The following is a 16740-nucleotide window of genomic DNA, read 5'->3' as shown; positions in this document are numbered from 1 at the left end:
CTCCCTGGGCCCCCTCCCCTACATGACCACCCTCTCACCCCTCCCCACCAGGGCCTTCCAGATTGGCCTCGGCGAACCCACCTCATTATTGAGGTCCTGGTTCCAACGCTGGGCCTGAGTCAGAGGCCTCTGCAGAACCAGCAGTAGCCACCACTCCCAGTGACGCTGCCGATACTGCTGAGCTGCCAGCCCTGTGATTGACTGCAGCTCTTGGAGGCGGGATCCCTGTCTTTAAAGGGACGGAGATCCTGAAGTGCTGGAACAACGAAAGATCTTACTGGGGTTGTGGGAGGGAGGGGGTCTCAGAAAGGCCGAGGCGTGGTTCACCCCACCTTTTTGGCCCAGCACCGCAAGCCCCGCTGGCGCCACAAACTCCAGCCCTACGACTTCATTTCAGTCATGCCATGAAATTGGTTATTTCCAAAAGCAGTGTCCATGAAGTTAATTTTCTACACTGACTGGCTGCCATAGTTGCTTTATAGTTGCATTTCTTCTTTCTTCTCAATAACCTTTAAGTACATGATCACACACAAACAAAAGTCAAAGGACTAAATGGATTATTCTGTTTTAGCTTAACAAGAACCCAAGCTAGATTAAGTCATATTGAATAAAGTACACATGGATTTTGAAATACAATTATTGTCACTTTCAGATTGTCCATTAAATGATGTCTATGATCCTCGTACTTTGGCACAATTACATGGAGCTGGTGGTGTATGTCAGATTTGAAGGAACAGGACGGAAAGCAGCAGAGCGGAAATAACAAGCTTTTGTGCAATAACAGTGGAAGAAGAGCTCTCTCTTTGTACACACTCGTCATACTTAACAAAATCAACTTCTTTGATTGCACAAATCTGATCAATTCTGCAGTTCGTGTCACATTCAGTTAAATCGTAGTTTACAGAATTATATTTATAATATTTCTGCAGGTAGTAGTTATTATTGGATAACCTATCCAGTGCTACTTGCATAGATTGAACTGCACCATCTGGAACATTGAATGCCTCTGTTAAACGGTACTCCAATTGCCACTGGGGATCCATTGTGTTGGCATAGCTTAAATTGAAGTAGTACGTCACCATATCCTAGACAAAAGTCAGAAGTTATTATGGTTGTGATGAATCAAAGTGTGAATTATTGATGAGTAACAGGCCATAATACAGTGAGTGCTTAAATATGCAATTAAATAATTAAAATGTTGACATTGGTCCAGAATTTGTGGGGTTTTTGACAGCGATCTGCATTCACTGTCATTACCCCTCTGAATCTGACTGCAACTTCAGGATATAGTGCAAGTGCAGATGAAAGCAGAATTCCTGAAGTTGCAGTCTGTCCACAGGCTGTGCTTTGAACCCCCCCCCCCCCCCCCCCCCACCTCCCACCCTGCCCTGAGAGCTTGAAATCAGTGAAATCAATTGATCTGGTGAGAACTTCCTCTTTCCTGCTCTCGTGTCACTGTTAGGAAATAACTCCATAAAAAGTTAAGCCTTGTTCAATGGGTTGTAACTGGATTCTTAAATGGTGATCTGAGCAATAACTACTGCTGAACAATCTATCTGGCCCTGAAAAAATGTGTGGGGTGTTGTTCAATGCCTCCATTAGGATTAATTAATTACTAGATTTTTTTAAAAAATCAAAATGCATTTAAAGTTTTTCATGATATTTCAGCTTCTACCTTCATCCCATGTGTATGTCCCAACCGTTATTCTGTGTAAAATTTAAGAAGTAATTTGATTATTAGTGCTTTTCATTTCCTGGTTGGCTGTCTTGCTGGTTGAATTCTTTAATGTGATTGGCTGCTTTGATGGTTTGATGACATCACTGCAGCTCAACCCTGGGAATTCTCTTTAAAACAATGCTATAATCAATTACATGGTGAGAGAGTTAAAGTTCTCACCACAGAGAAGGCAAGAAATCAGTGCAACTTTCTAAGAGTTGAATGGCCAGCGTCCTTGCTTCACTACTGACTGCTAAATCCAACCCCATGCATTCCATGCCAATGAGCTGTTCCATTAAAAACAAATAAAGTAGTAAAGAGAGGAGTCCACTCTTTCAAACTCTGCATATCACAACAGGGTCACAGGAACAAAAGTTGAATCCATTGTCTTGAAGCACGTGCTTCCCCAAATTCTTTATATGGGTCAAAATTAGGCATTTTTCTACATTTAGTTTTAGAAATCCAACCTACTTCCCGGTCAGTAAGGGTGAGGGGGGGAAGATGGTGGTGCAGTGGTAATGTCACTGGACTAGTAATCCAGAGGCCCAGGCAAAGGCCCTGGGGACACTGGTTCAAATCCCACCACGGCAGCTGGTGAAATTTAAATTTAATTAATAAATTCCATTTATTGGTAAAAGGTCTGGAATTGAAAGCTAGTCTCAGTAATGGTGCCATTGATCATTGTAAAAACCCATCTGGTTCACTAATGTCCTTTAGGGAAGGAAATCTGCCGTACTTACCTGGTCTGGCCTATATGTGACTCCAGACTCATAGCAATGCGGTTGACTCTTAAATGCCCTCTGAAATGGCCTAGCAAGCCACTCAATTCAAAGGCAGTTAGGGATGGGCAATGCCCACATCCTCATGATGGAATTTTAAAAAATGATTGTAAAGTACAATAGTAACACATGGAATGGAGGAATAATTTGCTTTATTCAAAGTAGTTTATTTCCTGTTTAGGATGAAACCACCTCTGATTGGAAAAGAAAATCAAACATTAAATAATTACATAAAAGCAAAATACTGCAGATGCTAGAAATCTAAAATTAAAACAAAGTGTTGGAAATGCTCAGCAGGTCTGGCAGCATCTGTGCAGAGAGAAACAGTAGAAACGTTAACTCTGTTTCTCTCTCCACAGATGCTGCCAGACCTGCTGAGTATTTCCAGCATTTTGTTTTTATTTCAGATTTCCAGCATCCGCAGTATTTTGCTTTTATTATAGGAGACTAACTACACATGGGCAGAGTTTACCCCGAAGTGTGGACAAGGCTCAGTAAATATCTGGGCATGTGATGCCCAAATGGTGTATCCCTGTTGTATAAAGCAGCCATTCCCTTTTCCTCTCTCCTGAAGGCATTAGTTGAGTTTAGTTTAGTTAATTTTAGAGATACAGCACTGAAACAGGCCCTTCGGCCCACTGAGTCTGTGCCGACCATCAACCACCCATTTATACTAATCCTACACTAATTCCATATTCCTACCACATCCCCACCTATCCCTATATTTCCCTACCACCTACCTATACTAGGGGCAATTGCTACTGGCCAATTTACCTATCAACCTGCAAGTCTTTGGCATGTGGGAGGAAACCGGAGCACCCGGTTCCACATCTGCTGATAGCTATTCAATATTTTGCTCAAGTGGCCATTCTCCATGTGAGTATAGGTGTGCTATTCCTCAAAAGGAATTCCACATTGACACCAATCATGCGCCAACAATCATTTGACAGCATTCAGGAGCAGAGACTCCTAGCTAATTATTTCACCCTCCCTAACCGAGGATGCGGAGGTCAATTGTAACATTTCAGCTGGCATTCCAGTTGACTCCGCATAGACAAAGAATCAAAGTTGGGACCTACTGGTCTAAAATACTTGGTAGTTGAAAGTGTGACATCAGAAGCAGGAAGCATCTTAAGTGTATCAACATGATTATGGCATATTTACTGTATCAAGCATGTATCCCTCTTACCTGGATTTTCAATGTATTTGTATCATACTCAAATATCCGAATCCCTGGGTTGATAGCCCCATTCTCCACACCAGGTAGTGTTGTTTTCCATGGAGAAATGCCAGGGGCAATAAACATTACTCCTATAGGAGAACCTGGTAGAAAGTTAAAAGATGTCTATTAGAATATTGCATTCTGTCCACATGCTGTGATGCTTGTAGCCCACAGCCACAAGATTCTACGTTTTTGCTATTCAGAAGTGAAGCCACTCTAATGTTCTTCTTGTACCGTGTCACTCACTAAGTCCTACTCACCCATCATCCCTCTCCTTGCTGACCTCAGCTGGTTCCCTGTCCACCAATGATTCCAATTCAAAAGCCTTGGGCTGAATTTTATAGGCCCCCCCTCGGGATGGGAACAGAGGCGAAGGGGCCCATAAAACTGCTTCAGAAGGCAGGGGGGCAGAGTGCCTGTCACCTTCCTGACACCTTTCAATTTAGTCCAGGGTGGGGTAGGCCAAGGACGGCCTTCCTGTCCCAAGCCAGTTGAGGCCCATAATAACCAATTTAATGGCCACTTAAGGGCTTCTTCCCACATCTGCATCAATTTAATTGAAGGCTATGGGGCCCACCCCCACAAGGAGACACAGCAAGGTAAAACCTGGTGACCTCCTAGCAGTACCAGGTCCCTCCTTTGGGGGGCAATCCAGGGCCCCCGGAGAGCCACCCTGGCAATGATCACTGCCTCCACTACCCCCCCCCCCCCGCCCCACCCATCCCCAATCTCACTAACATCACCCCCAACCCATCGTTGGGGCCTGCTGGAATGGCCCAGACGACCCTGACCCCACTCACCTCTCCTGGTGTCTTCTCTCTCCTCGATGCTGCAGTTGCCAATACTCCCATTGGCTGGCAGCTCTAAGAGGCGAGAACTCAGCCCTTAAAGGGACAGAGTCCCCAAGGGCAGGCAGTTAATTGCCTGCCCACCATTAAATTGCAACTGCAGTCTGACAGAGGGCTGAGGTGAGTTTTCCCCCCATATTCTGGCCTGCCACCAGAACCCGCATCTTTAGAATAAAATTCAGCCCCTTGTCCTCATCTTTGAGTCCCTCCACAGCCTCACTCCTCCCTTTCTCTGTAACCTCATCTATAGCCCTGCATTCCCCAATGGCACCTATTGGTTCTCCAGCTGTAATCTCCTGTATAACCCTGCCCCTCCCCCAATTAGCTTTGGCCCACCATTGGTAGCAAAGTCTTCAGTCACCTCAGCTCCACTCTCTGGATCTCCGTCTCTACTCCCTCTGTGTTTCTACTTTTATTTCTTTGTCCTTTAAAAACCTTCTCAACACTCATCCTTTTCAACTTAGTTTTCAGTTATCTGTCCTAACCTTTGCCTATGACACGCTGTCATTCTTCATGTCATTTCCCTATAAAGCACTTTGGGATTATTGAAAAATTAAAGGCAATATATAAATGCAGGTTGTTCAAGCTGATTCCAAGGCAAACGTCAACGTACATGTGGCAAAGAAAAATAAAAATGCTGAGAAGGTCAATGACTCTGAAGAAAATCCCCAAAGCCTGCTAAAACAAAGATTTCAAGACTGTGATAATTAGAGGGAATGAAAATATATGTCATTACATAGCCAGTAATTTAGCGAGAGCACCAAAGCTGCATTTAGAAATCCCATACAAAGTGAGTTAGGTATAAATATACATATTGGAAAGTTTTCAGAGCTAGAGTTGGATTTGCCCAGATGGATGACTCTCAACTTTAGCTTTTTTGGGAACTGAAGAGACCAGGATCAGCTCTTCTGGCTACTTGAATCTCTATGTTCAGACAGTGGTAAATAAAAATAAGCCTGAGAAACAGAAGTGAGTTTTACTGTGGTGATGCTTGGAGGGTGAGGTCAGCATTGACAACCAGAGGCCATGACAGAAGATCTCCAACGTAAAAAAAAAGAAAAAAATTGCCTTAACCGACGGTGCTCTGATGGTTTCAGCATTTCACTTGAGTGTTGTTAATGCTCACTGATTCATGGAGTGTTCAGGTGTTTGTTATCCTGCCTGCAGTTCATATGGAGCATTTAAAAATCTCATGTTTAAATATCTCCTCCCAATTATAAACAATCTTTTGCAAATTACAGGAATCAGAACTCATTGGTCATGCTCTGAACCTCTTCCCCAAGTGTAATTACTGGATTACCCAAAAATGGAACTGAGATTCATTAAGTTTACAGAACATCTAGAACAATTCTGCAATGTGTTCTCAAGAAGGAAAGTACATGGATTGCTTGGAGCCTACAGTACAGAAACAGGCCATTTGACCCAACTGGTCAGCATTTATGCTCCACGCGAGCCTCGTCCCACCCTATTCATCTCACCCTTTCAGCATACCCTTCTATTCCTTTCTCCCTCATGTGCTTATCTTGCTTCTCTTTAAATGCATGAGTTCACTTCAACCACTCCCTGAGGTAGCAAGTTCCACATTCAAACTACTCTCTTCGTAAAGAAGCTTCTCCTGAATTCCCTATTGGATTTATTACTGACTATATTTATGGCCTCTGTTTTTAGTCTCCTCCAAAGTGGAAACATTTATTCCATGTCTACAGCATCAAACCCTTTCACTATCTTCGAGACCTCCAACAGACCACCCCTCAGCCTTCATTTTTCCAGAGAGATGAGCCCCAGCCCGCTCAATCCTTCTGATACTTACAAACTTAGTTTTGTTATTGGCCTTTTGAATGTTTTTTTGCACCTTTTCTAATTTTTACAGCATGAGTGCCAGAATTGTGCACAGTACTCAAAGTGTGGTCCAACCAAGGTTCCATAAATGTTTAACATGGCTTCCCTGCTTTCCAATACTCTCCCTCTACAAATGAAACCAGTGCTTGCTTTGCCTTCTAGATATTAATTAGCATCGCTACTTTTATTGGTGTGTTTCTGTACTTTGAGATTGCCTTTGCTCCTGTATTCCATTCAGATTCTTATTATTCAAGTATTGTGGTCTCCTTATTCGACCTCACTTAGCTATATTAAAAATCCTTTGCCAATTAAATGTCAATTCTGCAAGTTTATTAATGTCTTCTATTTTAACACATTCTTCCTTTGTATTAACTACAACCCCCAATTTGGAGTTGCCTACATTTTTAGAAATTGTACTTCACATTTTCCAAGTCCAAATTGTTAATGTAAATTGTGAATGGTGGTCCCACCTTTGCCTGTCTTTGTAGCTGCCCTTAGCCCCTAATCCATTTTGCTCCCTATTTTGCTCCCAGTCCTCTAACCCCACATGCTCTGACCTTAGTCTTGAGTCTACTTTGCAGTAGCTTATCGAAGGCTTTTTGAAAATCCAACTATATTAGACCTACTGCATTACCCTAGTCTCCTCTTTCAGTTTCTTCATAGAATTCAATAAGTTTAGTCAAATATGACCTTCACTTTTGAAATCTGTGTTGACTACTGTTATATTTTTGGTTTTCTAAATGTTTTTCTATTACATCTTTCAGTAAAAATTTTGTTATCCTTTGTTCCTAGAAAGTTTGACAGTTGACAAAAAGTGAATGAGTCAAGTGCGAGGATTGCAATTTTTTGTGTCAGTCACAGGGTAAAGCATCACAAGAGATTTCCACTTCTGCTTTTCACTTCAATGTTGAGTAGAATTTTCCTGGCTTTGTAGTGGCGGGAGTGGAGGTGGTGGGGGGGCGGGGCTGGGAAAATAGAGAGGAACCGTGTTGGGTCAGCACCCTGACACATTCCCACAGCTGGTTTCTCAATTCAATACAAAAATCACTAACTGGAAAGAAGTAGTTTTGGTCTGAAGTATTAAATCTATTTATCTGTTCCAATGCCTTCGTCTGATATGCTCAGCCTACCTTATCTTCTTTGAACAGAGCTCCGCAGTAGATGGGGAGGAAGCAGATGTGCTTCACCAATGCAAGGGTCGCCCAGTCTGGCAAAGATTGCCTTCCAGCTACTGTTCATCACATACAGTTACTTTGAGACAGTGTTTGAGAATGGTCTTAGTGATTTAAACTACTGCATACTATATGTGGGGGGCGGGGGGGGGGGGGGGGGTGGTGCCGAAGTGATTTTAACTTGACTTGATCAGGTAGAACTTCAATGGAGAATGAATTTGCACCTGATCCTGTTGGTTTCCTACTCAATGAGTGAAGTTAAAATTGTCCCATTATGTTTCACAGTGTGGTCGAATGTCAGCTCATGTGGGTAATCAGAGAAGCCATGGACTGAAGGCTTATTTTGGCTGACAAAGAAGAGGGAAACTAGGATGTGCCATACTGAATTTTCCTTGCTCACCCTCTTACAGTGTGATTGCCTATTATATGTTAAGTATGGCACTCTTGAATTTGTTCAGTTTACGTTGCTTGGCATCATCTGAGCGTCATATAACACAAACAACTGAGCATGCTTGAGATTGTTAATATGGAGTTAGCTGGTGTGGACTGTCCCTGAACATGGCTGTTATGTCAACAGCCAAGAAACACTAACTAGTTTTCAATGGCTGACTGTTGGACGAAGCTGTGTGTGTACACTCAATGGTAGCATTCTCACCTCGGAGTCAGAAGGCTATGGGTTCCAGTCTCACACGAGAGACTTAAGCACATAACCCTAAACTGATATGCCAGTGTAGTACTGAGGGAGTGCTGCACTGCCAGAGGTGCTGTCTTTTGGATGAGATGTTAAATTAAGGCCCATCTGCTCTCGCAGGTGGATGCAAAATGCCCCACCCCACTATTTAGAAGATGAGCAGGGCAGTTCTTCCAGTGTCTAGGGCAATATTTCTCTTTAAAAATACAAGAGTACCTGTCATTACCACATGCTGTTTGTGGGACCTTGTGGGCAAATTGGATATTGTGTTTCCTACATTACAACAGTGACTACACTTCAAGGGTACTTCATTGGCTGTAAAGCACTTTGGGATGCCCTGAGATTGTGAAAGGGGCTACAGAAATGCAAATCTTTCCGTCTTAGGTGTAATTCCACCAAACCCAGCCACTTCTACACAAAAGCTGATCACAATTTCCACCATTGCTATATATATCCAAATGAGAAAGATTTAACACACTTTAAAGCACTCACATTGGGTTTTAAATGTTAATTGACAAAAGGAAGTACGGTTCTGCCTTATTTCTGACTGCTGCACAAAATCCATGCAGGTCAGCCATGCGAAAGCATTGCTGGGCTGGACAGGCAAACTGAGAAGTCAGCCCGGCCACACAGCCAGGGCAAAGCAGTGTTCAGTGTCAATGGTAACAACCGTTATGGCTGGCAGTCAGGATCCAGCAGCAGCACTAATTCCAAATGTGGCATCAGCCCCTACTTAGAAGTGTCTACTCTTGGGACAGGTCACTCTCTCAGCTGGTCACAGGGCTTGAAAAAGATCTTTGAACAAATGCAAGTGTAGAAATGCATATCTGTTTGTCTGTTTGATTCCTGCCAGAATAGAGTACAAAGACTGGGATGAATAACTGTCTGTGTTAGTTTTAAAAAGACTTTTGTGCAGCAGACAGAAGTAAGAGGAGTGGGGGCAGGAACGGCAGGAGATACAGTGCTTCCTTTTGTGAGTTAACATTTGAAATCAAAAGAGAACAGTTTGAGTGGAGCCCTTCATCAGTGTATCAATGGCAAACACATGGCAGACAATACTTAATGCAGTGATACATTTTGGTAGGAAGAACAGGGAGTGACAATATAAAATAAAGGGTGCAATTCTAAAGGGGGTGCAGGAGCAGAGAGATCTTGGGGTACATGGGCAAAAATCATTGTAGGTGGCAGGGCAAGTTGAGAAGTGGTTAAAAAGGCACGCAGGATCCTGGGCTTTATAGAGGCATAGGGTAGAAAAGCAAGGAAGTTATGATGAACCTTTATAAAATGGTTCAGCCTCAACAGGAGTATTGTGTCCAATTCTGGGCATTGCACTTTAAGAAGGATGTGAAGGCTTTAGAGAGGGTACAGAAAAGATTTACAAGAATGGTTCCAGGATTGAGTGACTTCAGTGTCTAGATCGGAGAAGCTGGGGTTGTTCTCCTGGAAGACAAGGTTGAGTGGAGGTTTGATAGAGATGTTCAAAATCATAGGAATCCATATAGAGTTGATAGAACTGTTCCCATTGGCAGAAGAGACAAGAATAAGAGAACACAGACATAAAGGAGATTGACAAAAGAGCCAAAGGGGACTAAAGGAAAGCCTTTTTATGCAGTGAGTGGTTAGGATCTGGAATGTGCTGCCTGAGAGTGTGGTGGAAGCAGATTCAATCGGGGCTTTCAAAAGGGAATTGGATAAGCACCTGAAGAGAAAAAATTTGCAGCGCTACGGGGAAAGGACAGGGGAGTGGGAGTAGCTGATATGCTCTTGCAGAGAGCTGGCTCAGATACAATGGCCGAATGACTTCCATTTGTGCCATCACGATATTATGATCAATGTCTTCATTAATTGGATATGGACAGCATTGGGGGAAATTGTTATATTTGTACAACATTTTTGTTCAGGTTTTTGTGCAGAATCACATTACACAGCGCTGAAAGAAAGAATTGCACGTAACACATTTCACAGCTTCCCAAAGTGCTTTACAGCCACTGAGGTATTTTTGAAGTGTAGTCGCTGTTGTAACGTAGGAGAACACGGCAGCCAATTTATACACAGCAAGCTCCCACAAACAGCAATGTGATAATGACCAGATAATTTGTTGATTGAGGGATAAATATTGGCCAGGACACCGGGGATAACTCCCCTGCTCTTCTTCAAAATAGTGCAATGGGATCTTTCACATCCTCCTGACAGGGCAAATAGGGCCTTGGTTTCATGTTTCATCCAAAAGACAACACATCACTTCCTCACCACTGCACTGGAGTTCCAGCCAAGATTTTTATGCTCAAGTGCCCAGAGTTGGATTTGAACTTGGAACATTCTGACTCGGAGGCGAGGTTTCTATCCACTGAGCCATATCTGGATATAGGGTGACAGTGTATAGTCCTGGGGTATAGAGTCACATTAATACAATGGCTATGAGAAAAAGACAACAAGTGGGACTAATTGGTAGCTTTTTCAGAGAGCTGGTGCACAAGAACAGGCCAAAGAGCTTCCTTCTGTGCTGTATAATTCTAAAATTCTATAAGTGTCTGGGTTTGGTGGAATTACACTCAGTCTTACTGCCTTGTCCTGTCAGCCATTGAACACAGGGTAGTAATTATTGGCTGTTGATATAATGTCCATGAATTCTACAAGTTAAAGTACGTCATCTTGAGACTTCCACTCCCGGTGATCAAAATGTGCCCCACATCTCTTTTAGCAAGTTATTATACCACCCAACACAGCTGTACGGAACAGAAAAGGCCAGGCTGTGCTCTGGTTGTTCACCTTGGCCTAACAGTAGGCGACCCTTGGGTCAGGAAGGAAGTAACATCAGCTCGAGTTCATACTCCTGATCATTATCCAATATCTAGCGGAAAATGGGGATTTACAGACACCTGGATCAGACTCAGCTGTTGTACCCTCCACTCTATTGACTAACCCATCAATGCCCATGCAGTGAGCTCACACATGAAGCACTGCCTATGGACCTTCTTACCAGCAGGAGTCAGCGTCATTGAGATTGAAAGTGGGAAAATTATAAAATAAAGATAAAGATGCATTTCAGTACCTGAATCACCGTAGAACATCCTGAAGCTGTCAGTATGGTGGTGTCCAAAGAACTGGCCAGCTATCACACTGTGATACTTTTGGATAATTTCAACATATCTTATATTGAAGTGCTGTCGAAACCAAGATATGCCTCTCCTCTTTTCAAAAAAACCTGGTGGCACATGTCCAATAATATAAACCTATTAACGTAGAGAATATACAGATGATAGATAGTTGGCCCCATACACATCTCAACACACTTATTACTTCATATATTGTTTAACACATTAAGTTGGTTCCTGTTGCTATTAAACCCTCCTTGCTGGTCTCTGATAATCAGCCACTGTATCCCTAGGCTAGAGAAGGGGATAAATGCCAATGTTTCTTCTCTTGTTTACTATATGGTAACACCCCGCTGCGGACAGCGTGCATGGGCGTACTTGCATGGAGAGATTTCCCCACATGCTAACATTCATTGTCTGGGATTGAACAGAAAACAATAGCCCTGAACTTGTGCCCTCTTATCTTGCTGTGTTGGTGTATCTGAAAACATTGTTCCAGGTTGACTTTCTCCATGCTACCAAGTGGGTAATATTTTCCATAACATTCCCTCTGAGATTCCCCACGTAGTGGCAGAATTTCTAACAAAACCTTATAAACAAATTTGGTTTACCCCCGTCTGTCTCTTTAATAGGGAAGGAGACCTAAGCATAGACTTTTTCTTTTGATCTATAATATGTTGGATACATATTTAGAGGGACTACTTACTTTTTCCTTTGCTGTCACTGCATTTGAAAGAACCTCTTCAAGCCATTTAAACTGGCCAGCAGGATCACTAAGCTCAATATTAAGCTTATTGCTGGCATAGTACAGGTTTGTGTTTAAAATGATGATTCGCTGATCACTGCGACCCAGCAGCTTCTCAGTGTAGAAAGCTCCTAAAGGCAATCACAGGGTGCGGTAAGAAAGGGTCCTTTAAAACTGGAGTATTTCTTCCTTATTCCTTTGCAATTTTTATTGTTTTTAGGTTTCCTCCCTTTCCCCCTTCTTCCCCCCACCCCTACATAGCCCTTATTGGAAGCCAGTGACCCATGTCTCTCCATGATCAAAACCAATGCAGCTCGATGACTACATGGGAAGGACCGAGATAGTCAAAGCCATTTATTCCCTCTGGATGGGGAATGGATCATTGTTTGAGTCTCCCTGCCCAGCAGTCTACCTGTGGTTGGTGGATTCCAATGGACCAGCACCCCAGTGACTATCAGTACTATGAGGCAAATAATCTAATTGCTATGTTTTTGAGGCTTTTTGTTCATCAACATTCTTCCCCTTTAGGAGAAAACACAGAAGATATCCAAAAAAGCAGAACCACAGTCAAAGTACTAGAAAATAGTGATGCACACTGACCCCAGCGTTATGTAGCCAATTTACTCTATGTCCGCATTATAATCAGTTACAAACTGGATGAAAACAGGATTTTACAAGAAAAACCTTGTAACTATGATTAATTAAACAAGTTTCTGAAGAAACAAACACTGGTGCTTATCTAGAGAATTACTACTTACATGCCTGGTGCTTTTACCTCAATTATTGTCATCCTTAACCTTCCCAGTTCCATTGCTATCAAAGGAACAGGATAAGCTATTCAGCCCTTTGAGTTTGTTCCACCATTGTTAGTTCACAGCTGATCTGTAGCTCAATTCCATTTACCAACCTTTCCTCCATATCCCTCGATACCCTTACCTAACAAACTCAATCTTAGTCTTGAAAATTCACCGTCCCAAACAAACATAACACGTCAAAAATCACCACCACATACTCAAGAAGAGCTACTGATCCAGTAGGCTTTAGCTCAAAAACCCATCATGGAAAACAGTCTAAGATCAATGTTTCCTTGCCTGTGCTAAGATAATGCTGTGCTACCTGTTGCAAAGGAAAGTGGGGAAAAATGTGTCCCCAGTGACGTTCCGGGACTCCTCTGATGGCCCACTGTGGTAGTGAGCCATACAGCCCAGGAAAGTACAAAGTGCAAACCAGCATCTGGAGTGGTGATGCTGGTGCTGAAAATGGCCTCAATGTAAAGGCCTGCTACGGCCTGTGAATGGCCTTCCCACCCTGGATTTAATTTCAGTGGTGGTGAACCCCCAAACCACCTTCCCACACGATTATATGCTCTGCCCACCTCCAAACTCGCCGTGGGGGAGAGCATAAAATTCCTCCCAATGTCTAGACACGCACATAAAGAGTGGTCATTTTAACTGTAACGTGCATAGGAACATTGGAACAGGAGGAGGCCATTTAGTCCTTCGAGCCTGTTCTGCTACTCAATGAGAGCCTGGATGATCTGCAACCTAACACCATATACCTGCCTTTGCCCCATTTCCCTTAATGCCTTTGGTTAACAAAAGTCTTAGATTTTAAATTATCAATCGATCTAGCAGCAATCGTCGTTTGGGGAAGGAGTGAAGAAAACTTGAAAAAGGAACTTGATGGGCTAGAAGAAGAGCTACAATTTGCACTGAGATTATGTATCGATAAACAGCGGATTGCTTGTCTTTCTTCATCCAGACCTTTCTTAAACATAGCGATAGATTGATGGTCCATCCAAGGTGCCCATAATTCTGCAGTTTTGTTGTAAATCCTGTGAGAGCTATTAGGAAACTGATTTTTTGGGTGGAAATCATGATTTCCCATCGCAGAGTAGACTTTAGTGCCTGCGAAGATATATTCATTGATTACAGTTACAGATCTCTTCATTATGACAAAATACCATGTATAAGCAGTAATTTACATCTTTCTGACAATGACGAAATATTGCTTATAAAGCAGTAATTAACATCTTTGTAAAGAAGATTCATAGAAAAAGTTCATTATGCATTTCAACCAGTTCTGAGAGAAATACGTCCTTTCTAATTATTGTACGTGTATTATATAGTAATGTTTTATTATCTAGAAATCAGACAAAGTACCAGTTGCCTAATCAAGGACATTATGAATATTGGATCAGTGATACCCCGTGAATCATCAGAGAACATTTATAAGGCCACTGGAACAATGTGAAACAATCCAAGCTGCTTTTAACAGCATAGCCTGACTTTGCCCCCTAACTCAGCTGATCTGCTGCTGAAACCCTCATTCTTGCTTTTGCACTCCTGGCTGGCCTCCAACATTCAACCCTCCATAAACTTGATCATCCAGGCTCTTCTGCCTGTGTCCTTACTTGCACGAAAATCGATTCCCCTATCACTCCTGTGCTCATTGATCTACACTGGCTCCCGGTCAAGTGATAAGGTTGATTGATTTTAAAATTCTCTTGTTTTCAAATCCCGACAGGGCCTTGACCCTCCCTATCTCTAATCTCCTCTAGCCCCAGGACCCTCTGAGAAAGCTGCAGTCATCCAATTCTGGCCTCTTGAGCATCCCCGATTTTAATGGCTGCACCATTGGTGGCCACACCTTCAGCTACTGCGACCCAAGCTCTGGAATTCCCTTCCTAAACCTCTCCAACTCACTATCTCTCTTTCTTCCCTTAAGATGCTCCTTAAAACCTACCTCTTTGATTGAGCTTTCGGCCATCTGGCCTAATATTGCCTTATGTGGCTTGAGGTCTAATTTTGCTTCATAATGTGAGGTGCTTTGGGACATTTTTATTATGTTAAAGGCACTAAATCAATAAAAGTCGTTGTTATGTTGCTTTCTCATGCCACATCAGACTTGTTAAGGTAAATGGATGCTCAATTCAGTGATTTTGTAAAAAAAAAAGACACAATAGAGGGTTTTAACTTTGGTAAAGGAACCAGTGGGAAGCTGAAGAGAATTGGCAACTGGCAACACCTATGCAGCCATATTCAGCTGGCCTCAGACACCGGAAACATCAGAGGAATGTATGATGGCATGAAGAGAGCTCTTGGGCCAACCATCAAGAAGATCACCCCCCTCAAATCTAAATCGGGGGACATAATCACTGACCAACGCAAACAGATGGACCGCTGGGTTGAGCACTACCTAGAACTGTACTCCAGGGAGAATGCTGTCACTGAGACTGCCCTCAATGCAGCCCAGCCTCTACCAGTCATGGATGAGCTGGACATACAGCCAACCAAATCGGAACTCAGTGATGCCATTGATTCCCTAGCCAGCGGAAAAGCCCCTGGGAAGGACAGCATTACCCCTGAAATAATCAAGAGTGCCAAGCCTGCTATACTCTCAGCACTACATGAACTGCTATGCCTGTGCTGGGACGAGGGAGCAGTACCCCAGGACATGCGCGATGCCAACATCATCACCCTCTATAAAAACAAAGGTGACCGCGGTGACTGCAACAACTACCGTGGAATCTCCCTGCTCAGCATAGTGGGGAAAGTCTTTGCTCGAGTCGCTCTGAACAGGCTCCAGAAGCTGGCCGAGCGCGTCTACCCTGAGGCACAGTGTGGCTTTCGTGCAGAGAGATCGACTATTGACATGCTGTTCTCCCTTCGTCAGATACAGGAGAAATGCCGTGAACAACAGATGCCCCTCTACATTGCTTTCATTGATCTCACCAAAGCCTTTGACCTCGTCAGCAGACGTGGTCTCTTCAGACTACTAGAAAAGATCGGATGTCCACCAAAGCTACTAAGTATCATCACCTCATTCCATGACAATATGAAAGGCACAATTCAACATGGTGGCTCCTCATCAGAGCCCTTTCCTATCCTGAGTGGTGTGAAACAGGGCTGTGTTCTCGCACCCACACTTTTTGGGATTTTCTTCTCCCTGCTGCTTTCACATGCGTTCAAATCCTCTGAAGAAGGAATTTTCCTCCACACAAGATCAGGGGGCAGGTTGTTCAACCTTGCCCGTCTAAGAGCGAAGTCCAAAGTACGGAAAGTCCTCATCAGAGAACTCCTCTTTGCTGACGATGCTGCTTTAACATCTCACACTGAAGAATGCCTGCAGAGTCTCATCGACAGGTTTGCGTCTGCCTGCAATGAATTTGGCCTAACCATCAGCCTCAAGAAAACGAACATCATGGGGCAGGATGTCAGAAATGCTCCATCCATCAATATTGGCGACCACGCTCTGGAAGTGGTTCAAGAGTTCACCTACCTAGGCTCAACTATCACCAGTAACCTGTCTCTAGATGCAGAAATCAACAAGCGCATGGGTAAGGCTTCCACTGCTATGTTCAGACTGGCCAAGAGAGTGTGGGAAAATGGCGCACTGACACGGAACACAAAAGTCCGAGTGTATCAGGCCTGTGTCCTCAGTACCTTGCTCTACGGCAGCGAGGCCTGGACAACGTATGCCAGCCAAGAGCGACGTCTCAATTCATTCCATCTTCGCTGCCTTCGGAGAATACTTGGCATCAGGTGGCAGGACTATATCTCCAACACAGAAGTCCTTGAAGCGGCCAACATCCCCAGCTTATACACACTACTGAGTCAGCGGCGCTTGAGA

At 43.4% G+C, this 16740-nt stretch overlaps 1 protein-coding gene across 2 annotated transcripts in view; it reads right to left on the bottom strand.

The window, feature by feature from the left end:
* Positions 1-261: 261 nt before the first annotated feature.
* The window catches only part of smpdl3b (sphingomyelin phosphodiesterase acid like 3B), a 34884-nt gene continuing 18405 nt past the window's right edge, over positions 262-16740 (bottom strand). For both annotated transcript variants that reach the window (XM_068011610.1, XM_068011609.1), the window contains exons 4-8: positions 13872-14015; positions 12070-12239; positions 11321-11501; positions 3686-3819; positions 262-1085 (exon numbers count right to left, since the gene is read on the bottom strand). In XM_068011610.1, coding sequence (XP_067867711.1) covers positions 720-1085; positions 3686-3819; positions 11321-11501; positions 12070-12239; positions 13872-14015 — 995 coding nt within the window. In that variant the 3' untranslated portion in view covers positions 262-719. The remainder of the gene's footprint in view (positions 1086-3685; positions 3820-11320; positions 11502-12069; positions 12240-13871; positions 14016-16740) is intronic.

Source organism: Heterodontus francisci, chromosome 31, assembly GCF_036365525.1.
Source record: "Heterodontus francisci isolate sHetFra1 chromosome 31, sHetFra1.hap1, whole genome shotgun sequence".
Taxonomy (NCBI): domain Eukaryota; kingdom Metazoa; phylum Chordata; class Chondrichthyes; order Heterodontiformes; family Heterodontidae; genus Heterodontus; species Heterodontus francisci.
The sequence above is the reverse complement of the archived record's forward strand: the minus strand, read 5'-3'. Positions and strand labels throughout refer to the sequence as shown.